General features: G+C 38.5%; 1 protein-coding gene across 5 annotated transcripts in view; it reads left to right on the top strand.

Moving 5' to 3' along the window:
• Window positions 1–3,785: 3,785 nt before the first annotated feature.
• The window catches only part of LOC124300917 (uncharacterized), a 77,174-nt gene continuing 63,312 nt past the window's right edge, over window positions 3,786–17,647 (top strand). Inside the window, exons 1-2 of one of the 5 annotated variants that reach the window (XM_046755414.1) lie at window positions 3,786–4,350; window positions 7,599–7,838. In XM_046755414.1, the coding sequence (XP_046611370.1) occupies window positions 7,604–7,838 (235 nt within the window). In that variant the 5' untranslated portion in view covers window positions 3,786–4,350; window positions 7,599–7,603. Of the gene's footprint in view, window positions 4,351–5,314; window positions 5,467–7,598; window positions 7,839–17,647 lie in introns of those variants that run through there. The other 4 variants (XM_046755413.1, XM_046755415.1, XM_046755416.1 and 1 more) reach the window with 4 other exon arrangements.

The following is a 17,647-nucleotide window of genomic DNA, read 5'->3' as shown; positions in this document are numbered from 1 at the left end:
ACATGGCAAAAACTTTTTTTCTCAGTATATATTTTAATGTAAAAGTAATAATGTTTCAAAAAATCTGTGACTGCGAGGTTTTAGTCAGCATTAGTATTACTATCTGAAAAAAATTCACATCGTCATACCAGCCAATCTAGACGAATTGAAATATTATAGGAAATATTACTCGGTTCTGGTTGGTGTAGAGACATGACGTCATCAAGGTCAAACGCGTGTCTCAGCGAGAGTGAAACTAATGCCCAAACGATCAACCCTCACCAAACAAATCGAAGTAAAATAAAAAAAAAATGTAAAAGTGGGAAAAAAAACATTCACGGTAAAGATGCCGTTGCGACACCGCATGCGAATCACGTGAATCTAGTAACGATGAAGATAAGTTATTGTTAGATCGAAAATGAATAAACTTATAAAACGTATTTTTTTCAACGTAGATTGAATCACGCATCTCGTTAATTATTACGGAATGCGTTACACCATGCCATTTCTTATCGTTGTTACAATATGATAATGATTTTTTGTTAAATATGGTAATCAGATAAAGAAGTCAGACGCTTTTATTTATAAATACAATAATATAGTCTAGAATATAGTGCCAACTAAAATTCATACTGTCTCGGCAATCTCGGGTATGTTTTGCATAGGTAATTATCAATCTGTACGACATAAAATATACCATCCTAACGTTAAATTTCGCAAATATTTATTGTGTATACGGTAGATAAACGTGACTTATACTGATTATGAAACTTTCATAAAAAGTGTATACGTATCAGTATTATTCTATACTATACATTTTCGCGTATAATATAAAGATAAAAATTTTCATCGTTTCCACACGTGGTCATCGTAATTTAATTATCACTTCAATTCGTGCGTACACGGACCTTCGCATTCGTATGTATTTTTTTCTCCAAGCCTTATCGTTAGAGATTCGGTGCCTCGCATATTTCACTGTGAATTGTTCTGCTCCATTTGCTTGATGCTTAATCGGTAGGCTGGACGTAACCGGATCCTCTCTAAGAACGTGTAGATAAATATATAGGTATATAACATACGTCTGCCAGTAGCTTCGTATGTTGTCACAGGGCTGCGGTGTCTTGTGCTATTAATTATTCACCACGAAGTGAATTAAAATTCCTTCTTTGGTAGCGTTCAAAAGTATAAAAGAATATCGCTGCTATCAAACAAAAATAATAATAATAATAACAATAACAACAATAATAATAATAATATAATAATTTCAAGTCCGGAATGAAATTGGGGATTTTGCGAATACAAGGCAGGGTCTAATAATCGATCATATACTCGTACAAGTCGTATCAAGAAAAACTTGTTTACAAATTGAGAGTGCTGACATGAGGTAACGACGATGGATAAATTTACAATTATTATCGCAAACCCAATTTTTAGCACTCTGATGTACGCGACCGACGAGCTCAACGACCTCGAATATCCTCATATACATACTGACCACCTCGCGGTCAGTTTCCGGTCCGTAGTATAAGTTGTTACGCAACAGCAACGTGCGCGTATGTACCCGTGTGGATATAGGTACGCAGCTGGTAAATGCTATCTGTGAATGAATGTACATTTTAATGAAATAAACCTGTACTCGTACGGATATTCCGAGCGATTTTCTCGTATCTCACATGCAAAGCTCCTCTGTGGCAGCAATCTCAACGCGCTCGCTGCTGTAACGTTACACCGCTACTTTCCTGCAAAATCACACTCTGTATTCATTGCGGTAGATGAGAGGTTCGCTCTCTGATTACGCATAGTTTGTAATATTTATCGCTTCTCAGATGATTACCAAATCCATACACCCTTAACGAGCCTGAGGGGTCAGCGAATGGTAATCAGGGAATAAAAATACCTTTCAACGGAAAACAAACTCTTCCGGCTTTCGAACATGTGTATAGGAATAGTTATGCTTGCAGATATTTATCCCATTATAACGGTGCGGTTCACGAGAAAAAATGAATATTTTGCCTTGAGCACGCGCGGTTATTTCCCGTGGAAGTGACTCGAAAAGAAGATAAAATATCGATGGATAAGAATACCGAGGGGATGGTTTTTATGGGTTTCTAAATATAACATGCGCGCCATTTTAATTATGAGTTTTTTTTTATGTTTTGAACAAAGCTTGGTTCGAACCATCCTCATATTGTTGCATGCAAAGCTCGAACCGTGTGGCCTGTAATACGAATAGCTGATACCACGATAAAATTTGAAATAACTATTGCTTTCAAACTTTGCATCTCCTCCATCTACTTTATATCTTAAATTGCGATGTTTGAGGTACATTCAGTCAGACAACAAAACGAATCTCGCTGTTTCACGTAGGTCGCATCAAAAATTCGTTTCACAACTCCAGAACTATTGGTATAAAAGTTGCGTTTCTCTCCGCTACCTCTTGCAGAATTTTTATCGAAAATAATTGTAACGGACCCGAATATCTTCGGGTGGGGGGAAAAATGAGGATAATCAAAACTAGTAGGTTCACAATATCGAATTTTTAAGGATGCGAAAATTTTATTTATAAAATTTATAAATGTAGAAAGTTGAATTATGCAGTGATAAAAAGAATATATAAAAGGAATATATAATGCTAAAATGTAAAATCCTTAGAATTTGTCTCGATAATATAATATCGTATACAGATTTTAGCTGTTGCCCTTTCATGTTTGGGCCTTTAAACATCTTGTCTTTCCGTATTTTGACTTTCTGTATGTTCAATTTTTTATACTTGGATTTTACACATTTTGATAATCCCCCGAATTAAATTTCGCGTCTATGAAAATGAGATATTTTGGTCCTTCTGTAAATTGGTCATTCTAGTCTTTTACCCCCACCCAGTTTTTCTTTATTTGGAACTTAGAAATATACGACGTAAGTATAAGTTTAGTTTGTCAAAGTTATTTTCTTCTCTTTGTTCATCTATATCCATTATATTATACTGAAATGTAAACCGTGCACAATCAGTCTTTAGCTGGACTGATGATCGACCTAATGGCATACATATTAGGTACTGACACTATACATACCAGATCAATCAAGTATGTTCTCGAAGAGATGAGTTTTGAATGCATGACTGATGAAGCCTTATTATTAATGTTAGGGATACTTGTTGAGATAAAAATTAGTCTGCAATATGTTTCATTGTCAGTCAAATGAAAACGGTACATGCATCAAGACCTCTGTCCGTCAGTGCAAGAGAACATTAACGAACAATAACTAGTAATTATTATTTTTATTATTATAACAAGCCATGAAAATTCGTACAAGTTGAAAAATGTTAACAGTGTAAAATTGATTTACAACGCGACTAATTTCCGAAGCATCGAAAAACCGTATTCTCTGACGAATCGGGGACTAAAAGATATCGTCAACCGTTTTCGCATTGGGAATTCCGCGGTTCGTTAATAGGCCGATAACAGCATATACTTCAGCAATAAAGCTGAAGCGTAATCAAGAAATTCGATTCAGAACGAACACGCGAGTTCTTTGAAGGTCCAATTAGGTATCTCATATGGTGAACAGAGAATAGGACGCGAAGAAGAATGAAAAACGATACAACAACTTGCGATAGTTTTCGAGGGTATCAGGATGTCCGGATAACCGGAGAAGATTGTCGATGTATTTTGCGCGTAGACGAAGGTGGGCAGATCGGCAACGCGGTAAGAAAGCCGCATAACGTCGCGAAGCGCCGGAGGCTCTCTCCGTACTCCGCAAGGCGCAACGGGAGTCGGCATTCAGGCTCCGCTGAACGTAAGCATGTTTCTTTGCATCGGAGAGCTCGCGACTCGGTGTGGCGACCTGTCAGAGGATCGAGGCGGCACCGTAATTGGCTTAGGGATGACCACGTGGTGCAGTCGGCACGGAGGGGATTGGCTGTCGGCTCGGAGGCGAAAGCAGTTTTGTTCTAGTATTTACCGTAGAGTAAACCGAGTTTACTCTTCGGTTTACGTTCATTGTTTGGCGCATTTGACAGCCACGACGGCTGGCGATGGTTCGTGGAGCGAGTCGCGCGTTCGTCGCATATCCAGGGATTTATATCGCAACAGGTGTGGTTTGTGCTTCGCGGATAATAAAATAATATGGCCGTTTGTTCGTGAGTGAGGTGCGACACTTACCTGCGTTATTTAACGCCAGTATCCGCGCACTTGTGCCACTCCGGCAGCGCACGTAGCATGCCTTGCGGAAAACAAGTGTGGAGGAGGAAGCTGTACCCTGAAAACAAGTGAATACAAACATACCCACCCCGGATCTGCGCCGACGATGCGGTCGGTCACGTAGCGCGCCTACGAAACACGCCGAGGAATGCGCTCGATGCATGGAACGCAGCAGGTAAAACGCACGTTCGCTTGTCGGCCGATATCTACATCGGCTCCTAAAACGCGCGTCACCCGCCGATCGTCCAACACTGCCCAATTTCATGTTAAGCATTCGCGTTATTCACCCCGCTGCCGGCTAGAACGCGATTGATTAAAGCGTATTCGATGCGTCGAACGGTAGTTGAAATCGCTGCGATCGATGTCTCGCCGATTCGCGTTTGTTTTCTTTTTAAACTCGGTCGCGCCGTTGCGCTGTGATGGTTATTTTCGGCGCACTTCACCCCGTTCGGTCAAACTTTGTATCCGACTCCATCCTGTGTGAATCATTTGCGCGAAGGAATATTTATACATAGACTTTCAAAAGCTGCCGGGTTATCGTCGAAAGACTTATGTGGCGATGATCGCGGATCGGTGATCGCTGCACGTTGGTGAGAAAATAACAAACGGAACGTCCCAACTCGAGAAAGAATTTAATTAATTGTCGATCGTTGGTCAGTTCTAAAGTTCAGATTTACGTCCCCCTGCCATTTATAATCAAAACAAAGCTTCGATGTTATTTATTTCGTAAGGTTTCCGCGATCCGGCGACGTTGCACAAGCGCGTATTTACGATGCCGCAATCGTCAACGCGATTCGAAAAGCTCGTTTGTTATCGCACGTGTTGCTTTGTAACAACCGCGCGTTACAGCATTTTCCTCCTACTCTTTTCTTCGCACTGTTCCGACCAATTTCTCGTCGATAAACATCTCCGTGTCTTCTACGTTATGCACGCGGGATATGTCGGGTGTATATTCTCGCCTCGAAAGATACGTAAATACTTACACGAGATTCGGCTTAACTGTACTTCGCTTTGAGCCGTGTAGTATAACCTATAACCATCGTGTGCGTGTGACCATACATGCAACCGAGTTGTTACGGTAAACTCGAGAGCACGTTTCACCTTCTGTGACGGACTTGAAAAATTATCGGTTCGATAACAATTGAGACTCGGTTGCGTCTAAATTATTACCGGGGCCTGACCGTGAAACCGAAACAACTCGAATTTCCGTCAACGATAAGATGACAAACGATGACGGTGACAGCCTGACGGCATATATAATATTTCACAGCTGATAAGAGAGAAATGAGAGGTAAGGTGAGACGCGGGTAGAAAAAAGATTTGTCGGTTTTAATCAGATTTTCGTTGCAATTCGTGTTCAGTTATTAAAGACCTGTCTTCTGATTTTACGATCGGAGATTTTTAATCAGATTTTATTATCAGTCTCAATCAAATATGATGCTTCTCGTCTTTTTCACGGATTTTATTCGTATGTTTTTTTTACAATTCTCTTCCAGTTGAATAAATATTGTTGGTCGGAAGGCAGTGTGGAAAGGAGAGCTTGCGACAAAATTTTGTTCTCGGTTTTTATCAATTTTTCATAATTCGATCTGCGTTCGTAGAATGTGATGTAAAGACGTATTGTTATACGAATCGGTAAAATTGGTATCGAACTGAAATCCGCGTTGATGTATCTAATTCATTCTTCATTGAAAGAGAAAAGGTTTCCGCAACAATTGACAAAATTAATGCTGATTCATATTCAATCGGGTTTTACTGGTTTATCTTGTTTGCTATGCGATTTTTTTTTCAAGGTATGTATCAGAGAAATTATAACAAACGTCAGGGCTTTACTTGGAATTCTTGTGCACACTTAATGCACAAAATAGTGTATAAAATCACTTGACCTTAGACTCATTTGAATTAATGTTTTTTTTTTTTCAACGTTTAGTCGCAAACACAGTTTTAGAAATTGGCAAAAAAAAAATTCATGAAACGAAGGACGAAGTTTAAACTTTGTGAGGCCTGTTTTATAGATAGTCGGTTATCAATCGATAACCCAGTTGTCTTGAATGTGACAGTATATGATAATTTTTCAGATTGATCGTTCATTTCATCCGAATTGTTCGTTCAAAGAAGCATCTTGTATAACATGAATACTGAAAAACTTGTGTAGAATAATTTATTGCCTAAAACGTCGTGAGCTTACGATTAGAGATGGAAGAATTATCGAACTTTGCATTTCAGTCATATGAAATGCTTAATTGTACTTTATTCTGAGATAAAAAACGTTGAATATTGTAGAATATCGAAATCGGGAGATTTTTGTTATTTTGCTGTTACTCTCAATTTCAGTTTCGAACCTCCCTAATTTTTCCTTATATATAGAGAAGAATAGTTCGTTTAGTCTATTTGATTTGCTTCGGGTATTTTCCTGTTGATTTAAATAAAATCGCCTTTCGTTTCACGATAAAAATATTTTCCCTGATTACTACTGTTTTTATCTTTTCGGTCTGCTTTATTGCTGAATTTTTATACCGAAAGGAAATGATGAAACTTATAGTTAGTCGATTGAGCGTTGGTGCATTTTTTGTTTTTCGATTGAGCAGATATCATTAAGTCGTTTATAGAGAATCGGACAGGTTTAACAAACTTCTATTCTGAACTGACCGATGACTATTTTGACTCTTACAAATCGTTCTAACAACATAATTTTAATTCGCCATTCGACGCGTAAGAATTTGAAATCTCATGCCATGTTTTGAGTGTGTTGGCTTCCCCGCCTTGCAGACGAAAATATTACCGCAATACGATCTCGCCGACCAACAGAATTCAGTGATCTGGGGCATGCGTAGTCTCTAATTCAGCCTGTTAAGTTTCACCGTATTTGTAAAATGTACCCTTTAGGGTGGTACTTAATATGGTCATTTTTTAATTTTGGGCAGAATATCTCGAATAATCTCGAAATAATTTTTTTCCCGAAATGTACAACCGAATACCCAGGCTCTTATTTCAATCCTGCAGAGAATAAGTTCAATCCCAAAGCCTTCGAATTTACCTATTTGAATAACAGAGGTTTGTTGGTGCATCGCGGTTAATTCATTTATTTATTTTTTTTTTTTTTTTTGCAACAACAAAACTAGAGGTAAAAAATTTACCAAGTTTCAAATTGCTTGACGCAACGGTTTGGTAAGAATAAAAATTTGTCTTACTGTTACTCAAATAGGAAAATTCAAAGACCTTGGAGTAGAATATGAAACTGAGATAGGAGACTCGTGTTTTGATTATATTTCTTCAAATATATTTCAAACTACTTTACCCCATAGGGCAAAGAAAATTCAAGAACGACGACATTAAGTATCACCCCCACAATACACCATACTCGTTAACAGAGTCGAAGAATTTGTTGCGTGATGATGATGCATGTACATATATGCTGCGCAGGAGATATGAACGAAGCAACGAGCGAACCGGTGACCCTGCAGCAGGAAACCACGACAACGACGACGACGACGACGACGGCGTCTGGTTCACCCTCAGCCTCGGAATCGGGGATGGAACTCGGGCTGAACTCGTGGTTTCCGGCCTACGGCTTCCACGCTCCTCAGATGCAGCTGCAGATACACTCGGCGAGCCATTACCAGCCCAACTTTCAACCTACGCACGAAGATCCACGCTCCAATGGTTCGTGTCCCCCTTCGTCTATTTTGGCCAACGAATTATCCCCCTTCCAGTCCCCTCGGGCATATAGCCCTCACTTTATTTATCTGCAACACGTGTCCAGGCATATGTTGTGTTTACCGCTACAGAGCTCGGCACTAGGATAGACTTTGTTGTAACAATGCGGCATGTCAGCACTGGCCTGCACTTTCTACTCGAGTGCCCTCCATCTTGCACGATCCTCGTGAGGTATTTGAATTAATTGTGCAGAGGAATTATTCTTTTTACCGAGTAGAGAAATTATTTTTAGATTTATTTATTCCACATAGCTTTGACTATTTTCAGGTTTCAACGTTTACTGATAAAGACAGAAGTTCGGGGTAGAAAATTAAAGCGAATTTTCTAGTTGTAATCAAAAAATCGAGCCACGTGGTGCTGTTCTATTCGATTACGGTCGTTCGTAATATATTTTCGCGTATATATTGGGGTAATTTGATGCGGGTGCAACAAGAAATTAATCTTGAGTCGTTTACCTGAAGTAACGCAGTCAAGAAAATATGCGCTTCTCTGCTGCTTCTTGAAGCTCGAAGCACATAAATCTGAGTTGACCCATGGGTGGGCATAAATTTGACTGTTCCGGTCACTGGCTGTAACATTACAACGTACATTTGGTTTCTTTTCTCTTCAGTTCCCCTTCATCCTCTTCGCCGAGTACTAAAGCGTATAAATATACGAATATACGGGCTAAAGGATTTCCGCGCTAATGGATTTTACGCGTGTTCCGTGTACCTGCTTATTGCGTATTTCGAGCGCAGCTCACGGAATTAAAGAGATATTAGATATTTATACTGCACGTTGTGTTATATTTTTATTTATTTGTTTCGATTAAGGATGAACGGGTCTCACCGTGTGAATCTAAAGTTAGGAAGAGAGAGGAGAATAATAATATTACATCCGCTGATGACAGTGAAAACGAATGAAAGAATAACATAATATGAAACTAAGATGAATTTGATCGGATTCGGCTATCACAAGCCAAGATATCAACAACTTGTGAGAAGGTTTTATAATTAGAACGTTCAAAGCGAATATAAACTCTGTTGTTTTTTAACAGATTCCAAAGTTGTTGGTCTCATTTTTTAACTGAGAAATGGTGTGAATATCATTCAATAAACCTCAGGATATAGTAACATTTATCCTTGAATTTGGTTAAACCGTGAAAGTATTCGCGATATTAAACTACTTTCAAAAGTTATGTTCTATACCTATATGTATCGCAAACGCAGATCTCTGTCGAGTTTCTGAATAATCTGCGAACGTGTCGGTTTTATGCTCTGAATATTTTCCTCTCTTTTTCCTTCTTATTCTCCCCTTACGATTCGCAGTAGGAGGTATCATTATTCCGGTTATTCCCATAATAAACGGGTGTAATAACACCATCACCACCAATGCAGCAGCAGCAGCAACAGTGCGGGAAAACATAGCAGCAGTTATAGTATTTCAATTTGCATATAATTTCACGTTGTTATAATGCCGAATCTGGGCTACTTTCTATAATTGTGTGTATACACACAGAGAATGAGCTAATGAAAATTATACACTCGATTCATGAGGCTTGTCATCTATATAAAACGCATGCACAGTCCGTTACAAGGTATTTCAATCAAATTATTATCCGGTATAATATAGGTATTAAATTTCTGCGGAATCATCGCCGGAACTAACAACTTTGCTTCTATATGATCCGTGAATAAGGATTACGAAGTTTACCTCATTCCCACAGCAACGTCGTGCAGATCGTACAATCGTGCCAACGACGCTGTGATATTAAAAATAAACCAACGCAACAACAACGATGATTTTCATCGTTCCATGGCAGGGAATCAATGACCGGCGACAGCTAGTCGATAGAGCTTGAAATTTTTATCAATTTCAATCGCTGATTATTGTCTGGATTGTATTATCGGAATAGATGGGTACACTGTAAAAAAAATATCTTGGCCTAGACTTATACGAAACACGAATTGCCGTCAATTCGACATTGTTGGTGTCCGCGTAACAGTATTTGGTGCTAAATTTCCGGATCGAGCTAAAAAATTGTTCCACGTAACTTCGCATCGGCTAATTTTTACATCAAATTATTTACAACGTATGTCTCGACTCGGAGCTGTTTTAAAATCAATGTCAATACAGGTGCTCAAAATGTCAGAGAAAAAGATAAGGAGAAAGAGGAGGAAGAGAGAGAGAGACGTTGCAGGTTCTTTAAAATTAAAATTCGAGATAGCCGTCTACAGGTAGGTACGTACATAAGCAACGGGACCTTAGCTCGGCTACAAGATCACGTTTTGCCTTACATCGCGTTGGTACACCAGTGGTGGTGCGGCTACTGCCCGTCATTCCTTCCAGTATTACAGCCCTACCGAACAGAAGATACAACGTGTCACGATAAACGTACGTGATTGCGGGTAGTAGCACCTGTTGCTTCGTACACGCGTCGCTCGATTTGCCATTTTTTACGTATCTCTGACCACGCGGTACAAAATTTTCGACCAATTTTTTGCAGCGTGACGTAGAGTGGGGGAGAAATTGAGAGCAAGGATAATTGGAGTTCTATTTGAAAAAAAGGGATATAGCAATTCTTTGAACTCGTGCTGCATTCACTTGTGTCGATACGAGTGAAGTTTGCAAAATTTGCAAATGTTAGTTTAATGGATTTTGAGAAATATAAGGCTTGAACATTTTTAAACAGTTCCACAAGGTATCTGGATGCATTGTCTTGTTCCACGGGTCGAAACGTTACTATCGCAAGATCGCGGTAAGGTTCCGTTTCCTGCGAATAACGGTGCGTGTTCCTTACCACGTCGTACCTTGATGAAATTAGAAACTAACCAGCATGATAATACAAGTTGATGGAAGTACTCAGGGAGATGGTCGGGCCCACTGATTCACGGGGGTTTCACAATACTTCGCGTTACTTCACGAAGATTCGACAATATTTCGTGATACTTTGGTAGATACGGGGTTTTATAGGATTTCATAGGAATTCGAGTCGTTCAGCAAACGCTGCTTTTTATTGTACGATTATTATCGAAAGTATGATGTATGCGAATAAAGAGCGGTTGGCAATTAAATCCAACAGCAGTTGCACGATCAATGCATCCGATACCTTCGTTGGAGGAGGAGGCGAATTCTTGGCAGTTAAGTTACGCGATGAACAAGTATAACGCGAACTGTGGTTACGTGAGTATCTACGTAACGCAGTTTCGAAGAACAGCAATGCACATTGCGTTGAAAAATTGCACACTTGCCGAAGCAATTAAAATGCATCTGCGTGAGAAGCGAGTCGAACTATCCGCAGTTTGTTCGATGATCGTAAAGTCTTGACACTCGTCAGCCACGCGGTGTTATGTCATCGCCGCCAACTATTAAAATTCTATTCTCACACTCGTACGTACCGCTATTATGCGCATGCGCTTGTCACATATACACGTGATAATTGTTATCCCATCGAATGATCGAAGGAACGTATAACGTATACGTAGACTTATTATACGTTTACGTTTTGCGTGGGCATGCCAGCATTATACCGCAGGCCAATGAAAATAATCAAAGAAATCACCGATCCTTGATTTATTTACACAAAATCCCACGCTAATTTCTAAATAACGTACGCGAAATCGAATTTCGTATATTTTCGATAAACGACGATGCGGTTGTCATTTTGGTTGAGGATTTTCAATCCTTCAGGGTATTTCCTACGATCACGTTGTGGTTCTATTCAGCTGATTCCAGTACAATGATTTTTCTGAAACACCCTGTTCAGTGACTGAGCTTTTCTACAGGATCAAAGATAAACTCAATGTATTGAGGAGTTTTCGACGAAAGGATTAATATTCTTTAAGCACACGTACATTCCTAACTTGATGCCGTTTAGTTGAGATAAAGTCGTGCGATATGTCCTGGCTCAGAGTGAAGAGACCAGTTTCCGACTATTATGGCTACGTATGGCTTTAAAAATATATGCGTTACTGTTACGGAATAAAATAACGGGGTTCGTTGAGCGTAAAGAAATGATCCAACAGGCACATGTAAATTCAGCAGTGAAAAATGCTTTCATTGGCGATACGTCTTTCTAGATAGAAGTCGAAAAACAGGACTGTTTTTATTATAATACTGGTTGACGCAGAAACCTTACTCTTCTTTTAACACATGAAAGCTTTTATGCGTCGTTTATCTACGAAGCTACTAGATCAGAAAAAAGGGCAAAACGGATGATTTCACCCTTGGTAAAAATATGTATTATATGTATTATATACATTATTCGTTAACATTGGACTCGCGAAGATAACTAAACGTGAAAATAGAGGAGTTAAGGAGGTTGGTGAGTTTGAAAGAGGGATGTGGTTAACTTGTCGAGATATAAATGTACATCGCACGCAATCAAGCTTATGGCAAATAATCAGCAAGTGTATAATTTCGGAATTTTCCTTTGATGTACGTCGCTGAAAATAACTCGATTGCTATTCTTTTTTTACTGTTGCGTAATTTTTTTATGGTTAGAATATGCATTTACAGCGATGGTGTAAAATATTTTTTACTCATACAATATATTTTAACGTCAATTGTGACGAGAATTTTTAAACGAAAATCAACGTTATTTACTCCGTTCCTGAAGTAGCACGTGGTTATTGAACGATTAGAGTATCGAGAAGATTATAAATAATAATATGTTTCTTGCCTTTGTTTCTCTACAGGCGATAACACCGCAACGAGTCTTGAGTAGTATCATCATCGGAATAACTCTTTTACAACATCTCACTAACCATTCTGTCATCATTATACCAATTCAAATATCGATTGATCTTATTTCAAATCTTCGAAATAGTAACCAGGTATAGTTGTCGCAGATTTTCGAACGTGCAATTTAAATTTAGAGATAAAAAAAAAAAAAAATGAAAAATTCCCCGCCACGTTATTTATTTTTATTTTCATCTCTCGATGCACATTTAGTTAGAAAACCATAAAAGAATATCGTGGATCAGCGGTTTACAAATCTCAATACCACTTCGAGATTTCTCGCTCTAAAATTGAATCTCGGACATTTTGCATCGGGAGAAGAAAATAGAGGAATAAAAATACCGAAACCCGAAGTCTCTTTGGAGTAAAAAATTTTGACTAGAATTTCCTGCGTACATTTGTCCGTATTTGCTTGCCAATACGATGACTCAGTGCTAGTTAAACTTTACTTAGGTCTTTAATTGAGCGATAAATTCCACAAGGCTCGTCGTTACACGTATACGTTATACGCCCACCGCGTACATCGCATTTGTAAACGTTCGGTAAACAACCAGTATCCGTAAATGATTCTTTCTAATTTTAACTCTATGCAATGTATATACGCATTGTATGTATAAGCATGGACCGTTTAAGTAATCGCGAAAAGTTGCCGGTTGATTCGCGTTTCGATATTTGTTCTAGTTACTACTGCATATTCATCGTTTTCATACGCGCGACGAGGTGCATCTATTTGCCTCCGAATTGCCTATACACGTATCTAGTTATCTTCAAAGATTTATCGCTGATCCTGACCCCTCGACTCGCTCCTGAATACAAATATTCCCCGATTATAAATTTAAGTGTGACAAATACGGAACGATCCATAGTGAATTCGTGATTATACCTATACGTTTATAATACAAGAAACGAAGATCAGCTTTTCTTATCGTTGGTTCTCGGTTTTATCTTATACAAGCCACTTTTTCCGACAGTTTGGTCCGTCATTCTCTACGAAAAAATTCATTAAGCAGAAGTTCTACTACGGTAGAAGTATTCGAGTAAGCGAATCGCACTTATAGAACTTTGCTGGAAGACTTGAGTTCGATAGCTTCTTGATTTATTACAAAAAAAATGTATATAAAATGAAAAAAATTCTCTACGCAAGCATAGATTTTGGAATGATTGTATACGACCGAGGAATGCTGCAGTGAGGTTTACGTAATCGTCATTTGAAGTTGAGAACTATACGTATTTATGGTTGGTTGAAATGCGAAGCTGAAGCAGGTCCCAAATATGGAACTCTCTTGAGATGATATTTTTTTATTCTCTCGTCCAAACAGCTGCTGCCTACGTGAATTTTTCGTGCTGTTCAGGATCACACATCGCGCAACTGCGCAAATATGCAAGATAAATCAAAATGCCGAATTCATGTATTTATATAGATACTCATAGCCCTGAGAAATATTTCATCTGTTACAGTTTACTAGAATATTATAGTAAAATACGTGTGGTTTGTATCCGGAGCGATATTTTCAATACCAAACAGATTCTTCTCTCTTAACCTATGCATGGATTTCGTACACCTACGTTCGAAGCTAATTGTTCTGCGCCCATTTTTAATTGCTCTCAGGTCAGGAATCGTAACACATGTGTGCGCGATGTGCGATGTGTCGTATATATATACGTGATATAACCCGAGTAACGCAAGTTTCCACCTCTGCTCTGCACTCCTGCACGACTTCCTGAACGCCTTTCACTTTTTGTTCGCTACGTACGGTGCCCAATATTACATTATACACGTACATAAATCATCATTCGCTGAACCAAGTTTCTTTCGAGTCTGCATGTATCCTTGACTCCTTCAGAATTCATCAAATTCAATACTAAACGTCGTAACGATTAATCGTTCTATGAAGGTCGGCTTCGATGCTCATCGGAAGATTAAGCATAATTTCTTTTCAACTTAATTACGTGCTACAGATAGTTGTATTGAAATCAGTATCGTTTTACAAATGATATACGAGATGTACGAAAAAACCTGAAAATTTTTTGGCACATTTTACAGACTGCAGGCAAAGTTGGAGTAACGATAAGAATTTTTGATTTTTTTTTGTTGAACACATTATTCCTGTGTGAAAATAGAATATGTTTTTTTGACGAAGTGTAACATGTTAGCGAATATAACGATGTCCAATCTTAAAATTTAATTAAAAAGAAAAATCAATACCCAGTGAAACTCGTGAGATTCCACTTTATACCCTATTTTTCTGATCATGTTGAAGTTAGTAATGTTATTGTAACGATTCATACCAAGGAAAAAGCGTTAGTCCGCGATTTTGGAATTGATGGAAATTCATTAAACTGTAACAAAACAAAACATACTTATGTTTAGAAATCATACACTGAGAAAAATTTGATTTGTTATAGTAACTAGAAAAATTGAGTAAAACAGGTATCCTTAAAAAGACTATTCGAATATTGTTGGCATTACGAAATACGAGGTACGCGTAACCATTTCGTACTATCGTCGATCCTTTTTTTGGTAATTACAACGCAAAATCAGTTTGTTCGGTTTACTGTACTTTTTTAGTTAAACAAGGCTTTAACATCAATTTATTGTTGCACAAGCATTAAATTTTCGCAACAGTTACAAGAAAATGTAGTAACAGTGATCGTAATGAGAAAGAATAGTATCGGATAGTAGACTTTCCGGTAACAGCTAGAAAACTAATTTTCATTTTCCACCTAGAAGTATATTTTTCGATTATGGTAAAAAATGAAATTAGTTAAGGACTGAGCGGTAACCGGAACTAAAAATTTCTCTCAGTGTAGTTCCTTCAAAGTCATTGTAAAAATAAGAAAAAAAAATGATTTTTTCCCCAGTGTTTCGTTACGGTAACGTCGCTAACTTCGACCTCGTAATTATGCCGCACTCCTCATCAAATACACGATATGGTTGTTCCAGTAATATCATCGTAATGATTTTCCTTTTTCGACTCTATCGCATACATGTTTGAATAATTTCATGTAAATACGGCTGACTTCGGGGCGTCTGTAACAACAACCACAACAACAACAACAACGACACCGGCAATAATAATAAGCCTCGATTGAACTTTCGCTCAGATAATTATTATATTTTTCGTTGAACTCGTTGCTTCAGCAGGCACTGATGAGTTCGACTTCACGAGTTGCATTCTCTAATGTATTTGCACCCTCTTCCCAAGGGAATGTCAAGGATGCTGGTCGTTAACGGTGGGCTTATTGCACGACGTGCACATGGTGTGACCTCCATAAGAGGAGGTACCTCGGAGGTATACGAAAGCCATGGCACGTTGTGCGAAGTAGGTGCGCGGAAGTGACGGTGGCGATATATAGAAGCCTTGAACCGAGCTGGCTGAACCGTGAACCGTGAACCCTGAATCCAGAGTGTTACTTTTCCACACACACATACACACGCACACACACATAAAAAGGGCATCAAACCCACGGAATGCGCCACACGCTATGCGGGTACCGTATCCCTCTTTCTCTCTCTCTCTCTCTCTCTCTTTGACTTTATCCCATGGCCAACAGCGTGCTGGCGCATCCTCTATTAGGCCAAGCTACAGAGATTTAGAGTAGGCATTTTGTGTAAAAAGTGTTAGAAGAAAACCAGCTGCGCCATTGTTTGTAAAATAGTTCCATATGATATAGTGAGATGTTTTTCACTCGACTTTGTTATTTATAACTTTTTTATTAACAATTTTATGCAAAAAATCGCCTTTTTTTTAGTTTTTTGCTCATAAAATTGAAACTATCAGAGTAATCGTGACGGTGTCGATAGTAAAATTGTAGGAAATGAAAGGACGAAGAAAATGAGATGTCGGACGACTCGATCGGACTCTTAGTTTAAGAGAAAATCGGAAAAACCTGGCCAAAATGGAGTTTTTTCAAAAATTCATAACTTGGTTATTTTTTGAGTTGTAGCGTAGATTCTCCGGTCAGTATTAGTTATTGATATAAACTTTATATGTGCGAAGAGCAGGAACTGTCCGATGCGTAGTTTTTGATCCGTGGCCATTTGAATATTTTACTATGCAATTTTCCAGCAGACCTGAATGCGACAGGTATGGTCCGATTTTAATTTCCAAAAAAGATTTTGAATGTAGAATTCTCATACTACGAAACGTTCATCTTGGTTTTTCATTAAAACGCTGAGAAATATGTTAAAAATAAAGCTGAACCTCACGAAAAACTGCCGAGCGCGTGAGAGTAGTTGAAGAGTCGGGGTAGAGCAGCAAGCAAGGAGAGGTATGTATATATAGTAATACTGTTGCGCCCAGCATATTTCACGATCTTTTCATTAGAATATTTCAGCAACAAATAGGAATATCTGAACTCATTTTTTTTTGTTTCCGGGGTATTTCGTTCCGAGAAACACGATTCTCCAATTTATACATCCCATCCATATTAATTTTCCTCCGATGTAATTCCATTGAAAGTAATGCAGCTTTTCCAATCATTCGTGTCGATTCACCGAAATTGAAAATACAAAATCGATCAAATACACATGCAATCCAAACATATTGATAGTAAACTTTATAATTATACAGTCTGTAATGAAACATTGTGCATGTTTCGAAGTTGAAAGTAAGACAAGCCTTATTTCGAAGTAAAGTTTACTTCTTTGTTCAAAAATCGTTCGTGTATCTCGTCCCTGTTTTTTATTCGATCTTAACTCCGTTTCGTCGCTACCTTACGGCTTGCGTCAATCGTAAACCGTAACTGTTTCCCGACTCTGGAGGCAATATTAGATACCTATGGATCTGATGCCCGCTCCGTGACGGATGCCTTGCATACCGGTAATGAGAGAGATTTTTTTTCTCCCCATCTTCCTCTTCAACAATAATCGCCTGGAGGTTATACTGCCTTTGACGACGATGATAATTTCCGATCGTGTTGCCTCCGGCGATTCTTTAATATATTATATACGTTATATATATATACGTATATGTCATGTATTTCATTGCGTACACCTACACAGCGTGTACAATGCACATTATTATAAAATATGT

Source organism: Neodiprion virginianus, chromosome 3 (assembly GCF_021901495.1).
Source record: "Neodiprion virginianus isolate iyNeoVirg1 chromosome 3, iyNeoVirg1.1, whole genome shotgun sequence".
NCBI classification, from domain to species: domain Eukaryota; kingdom Metazoa; phylum Arthropoda; class Insecta; order Hymenoptera; family Diprionidae; genus Neodiprion; species Neodiprion virginianus.
The sequence above is the reverse complement of the archived record's forward strand: the minus strand, read 5'-3'. Positions and strand labels throughout refer to the sequence as shown.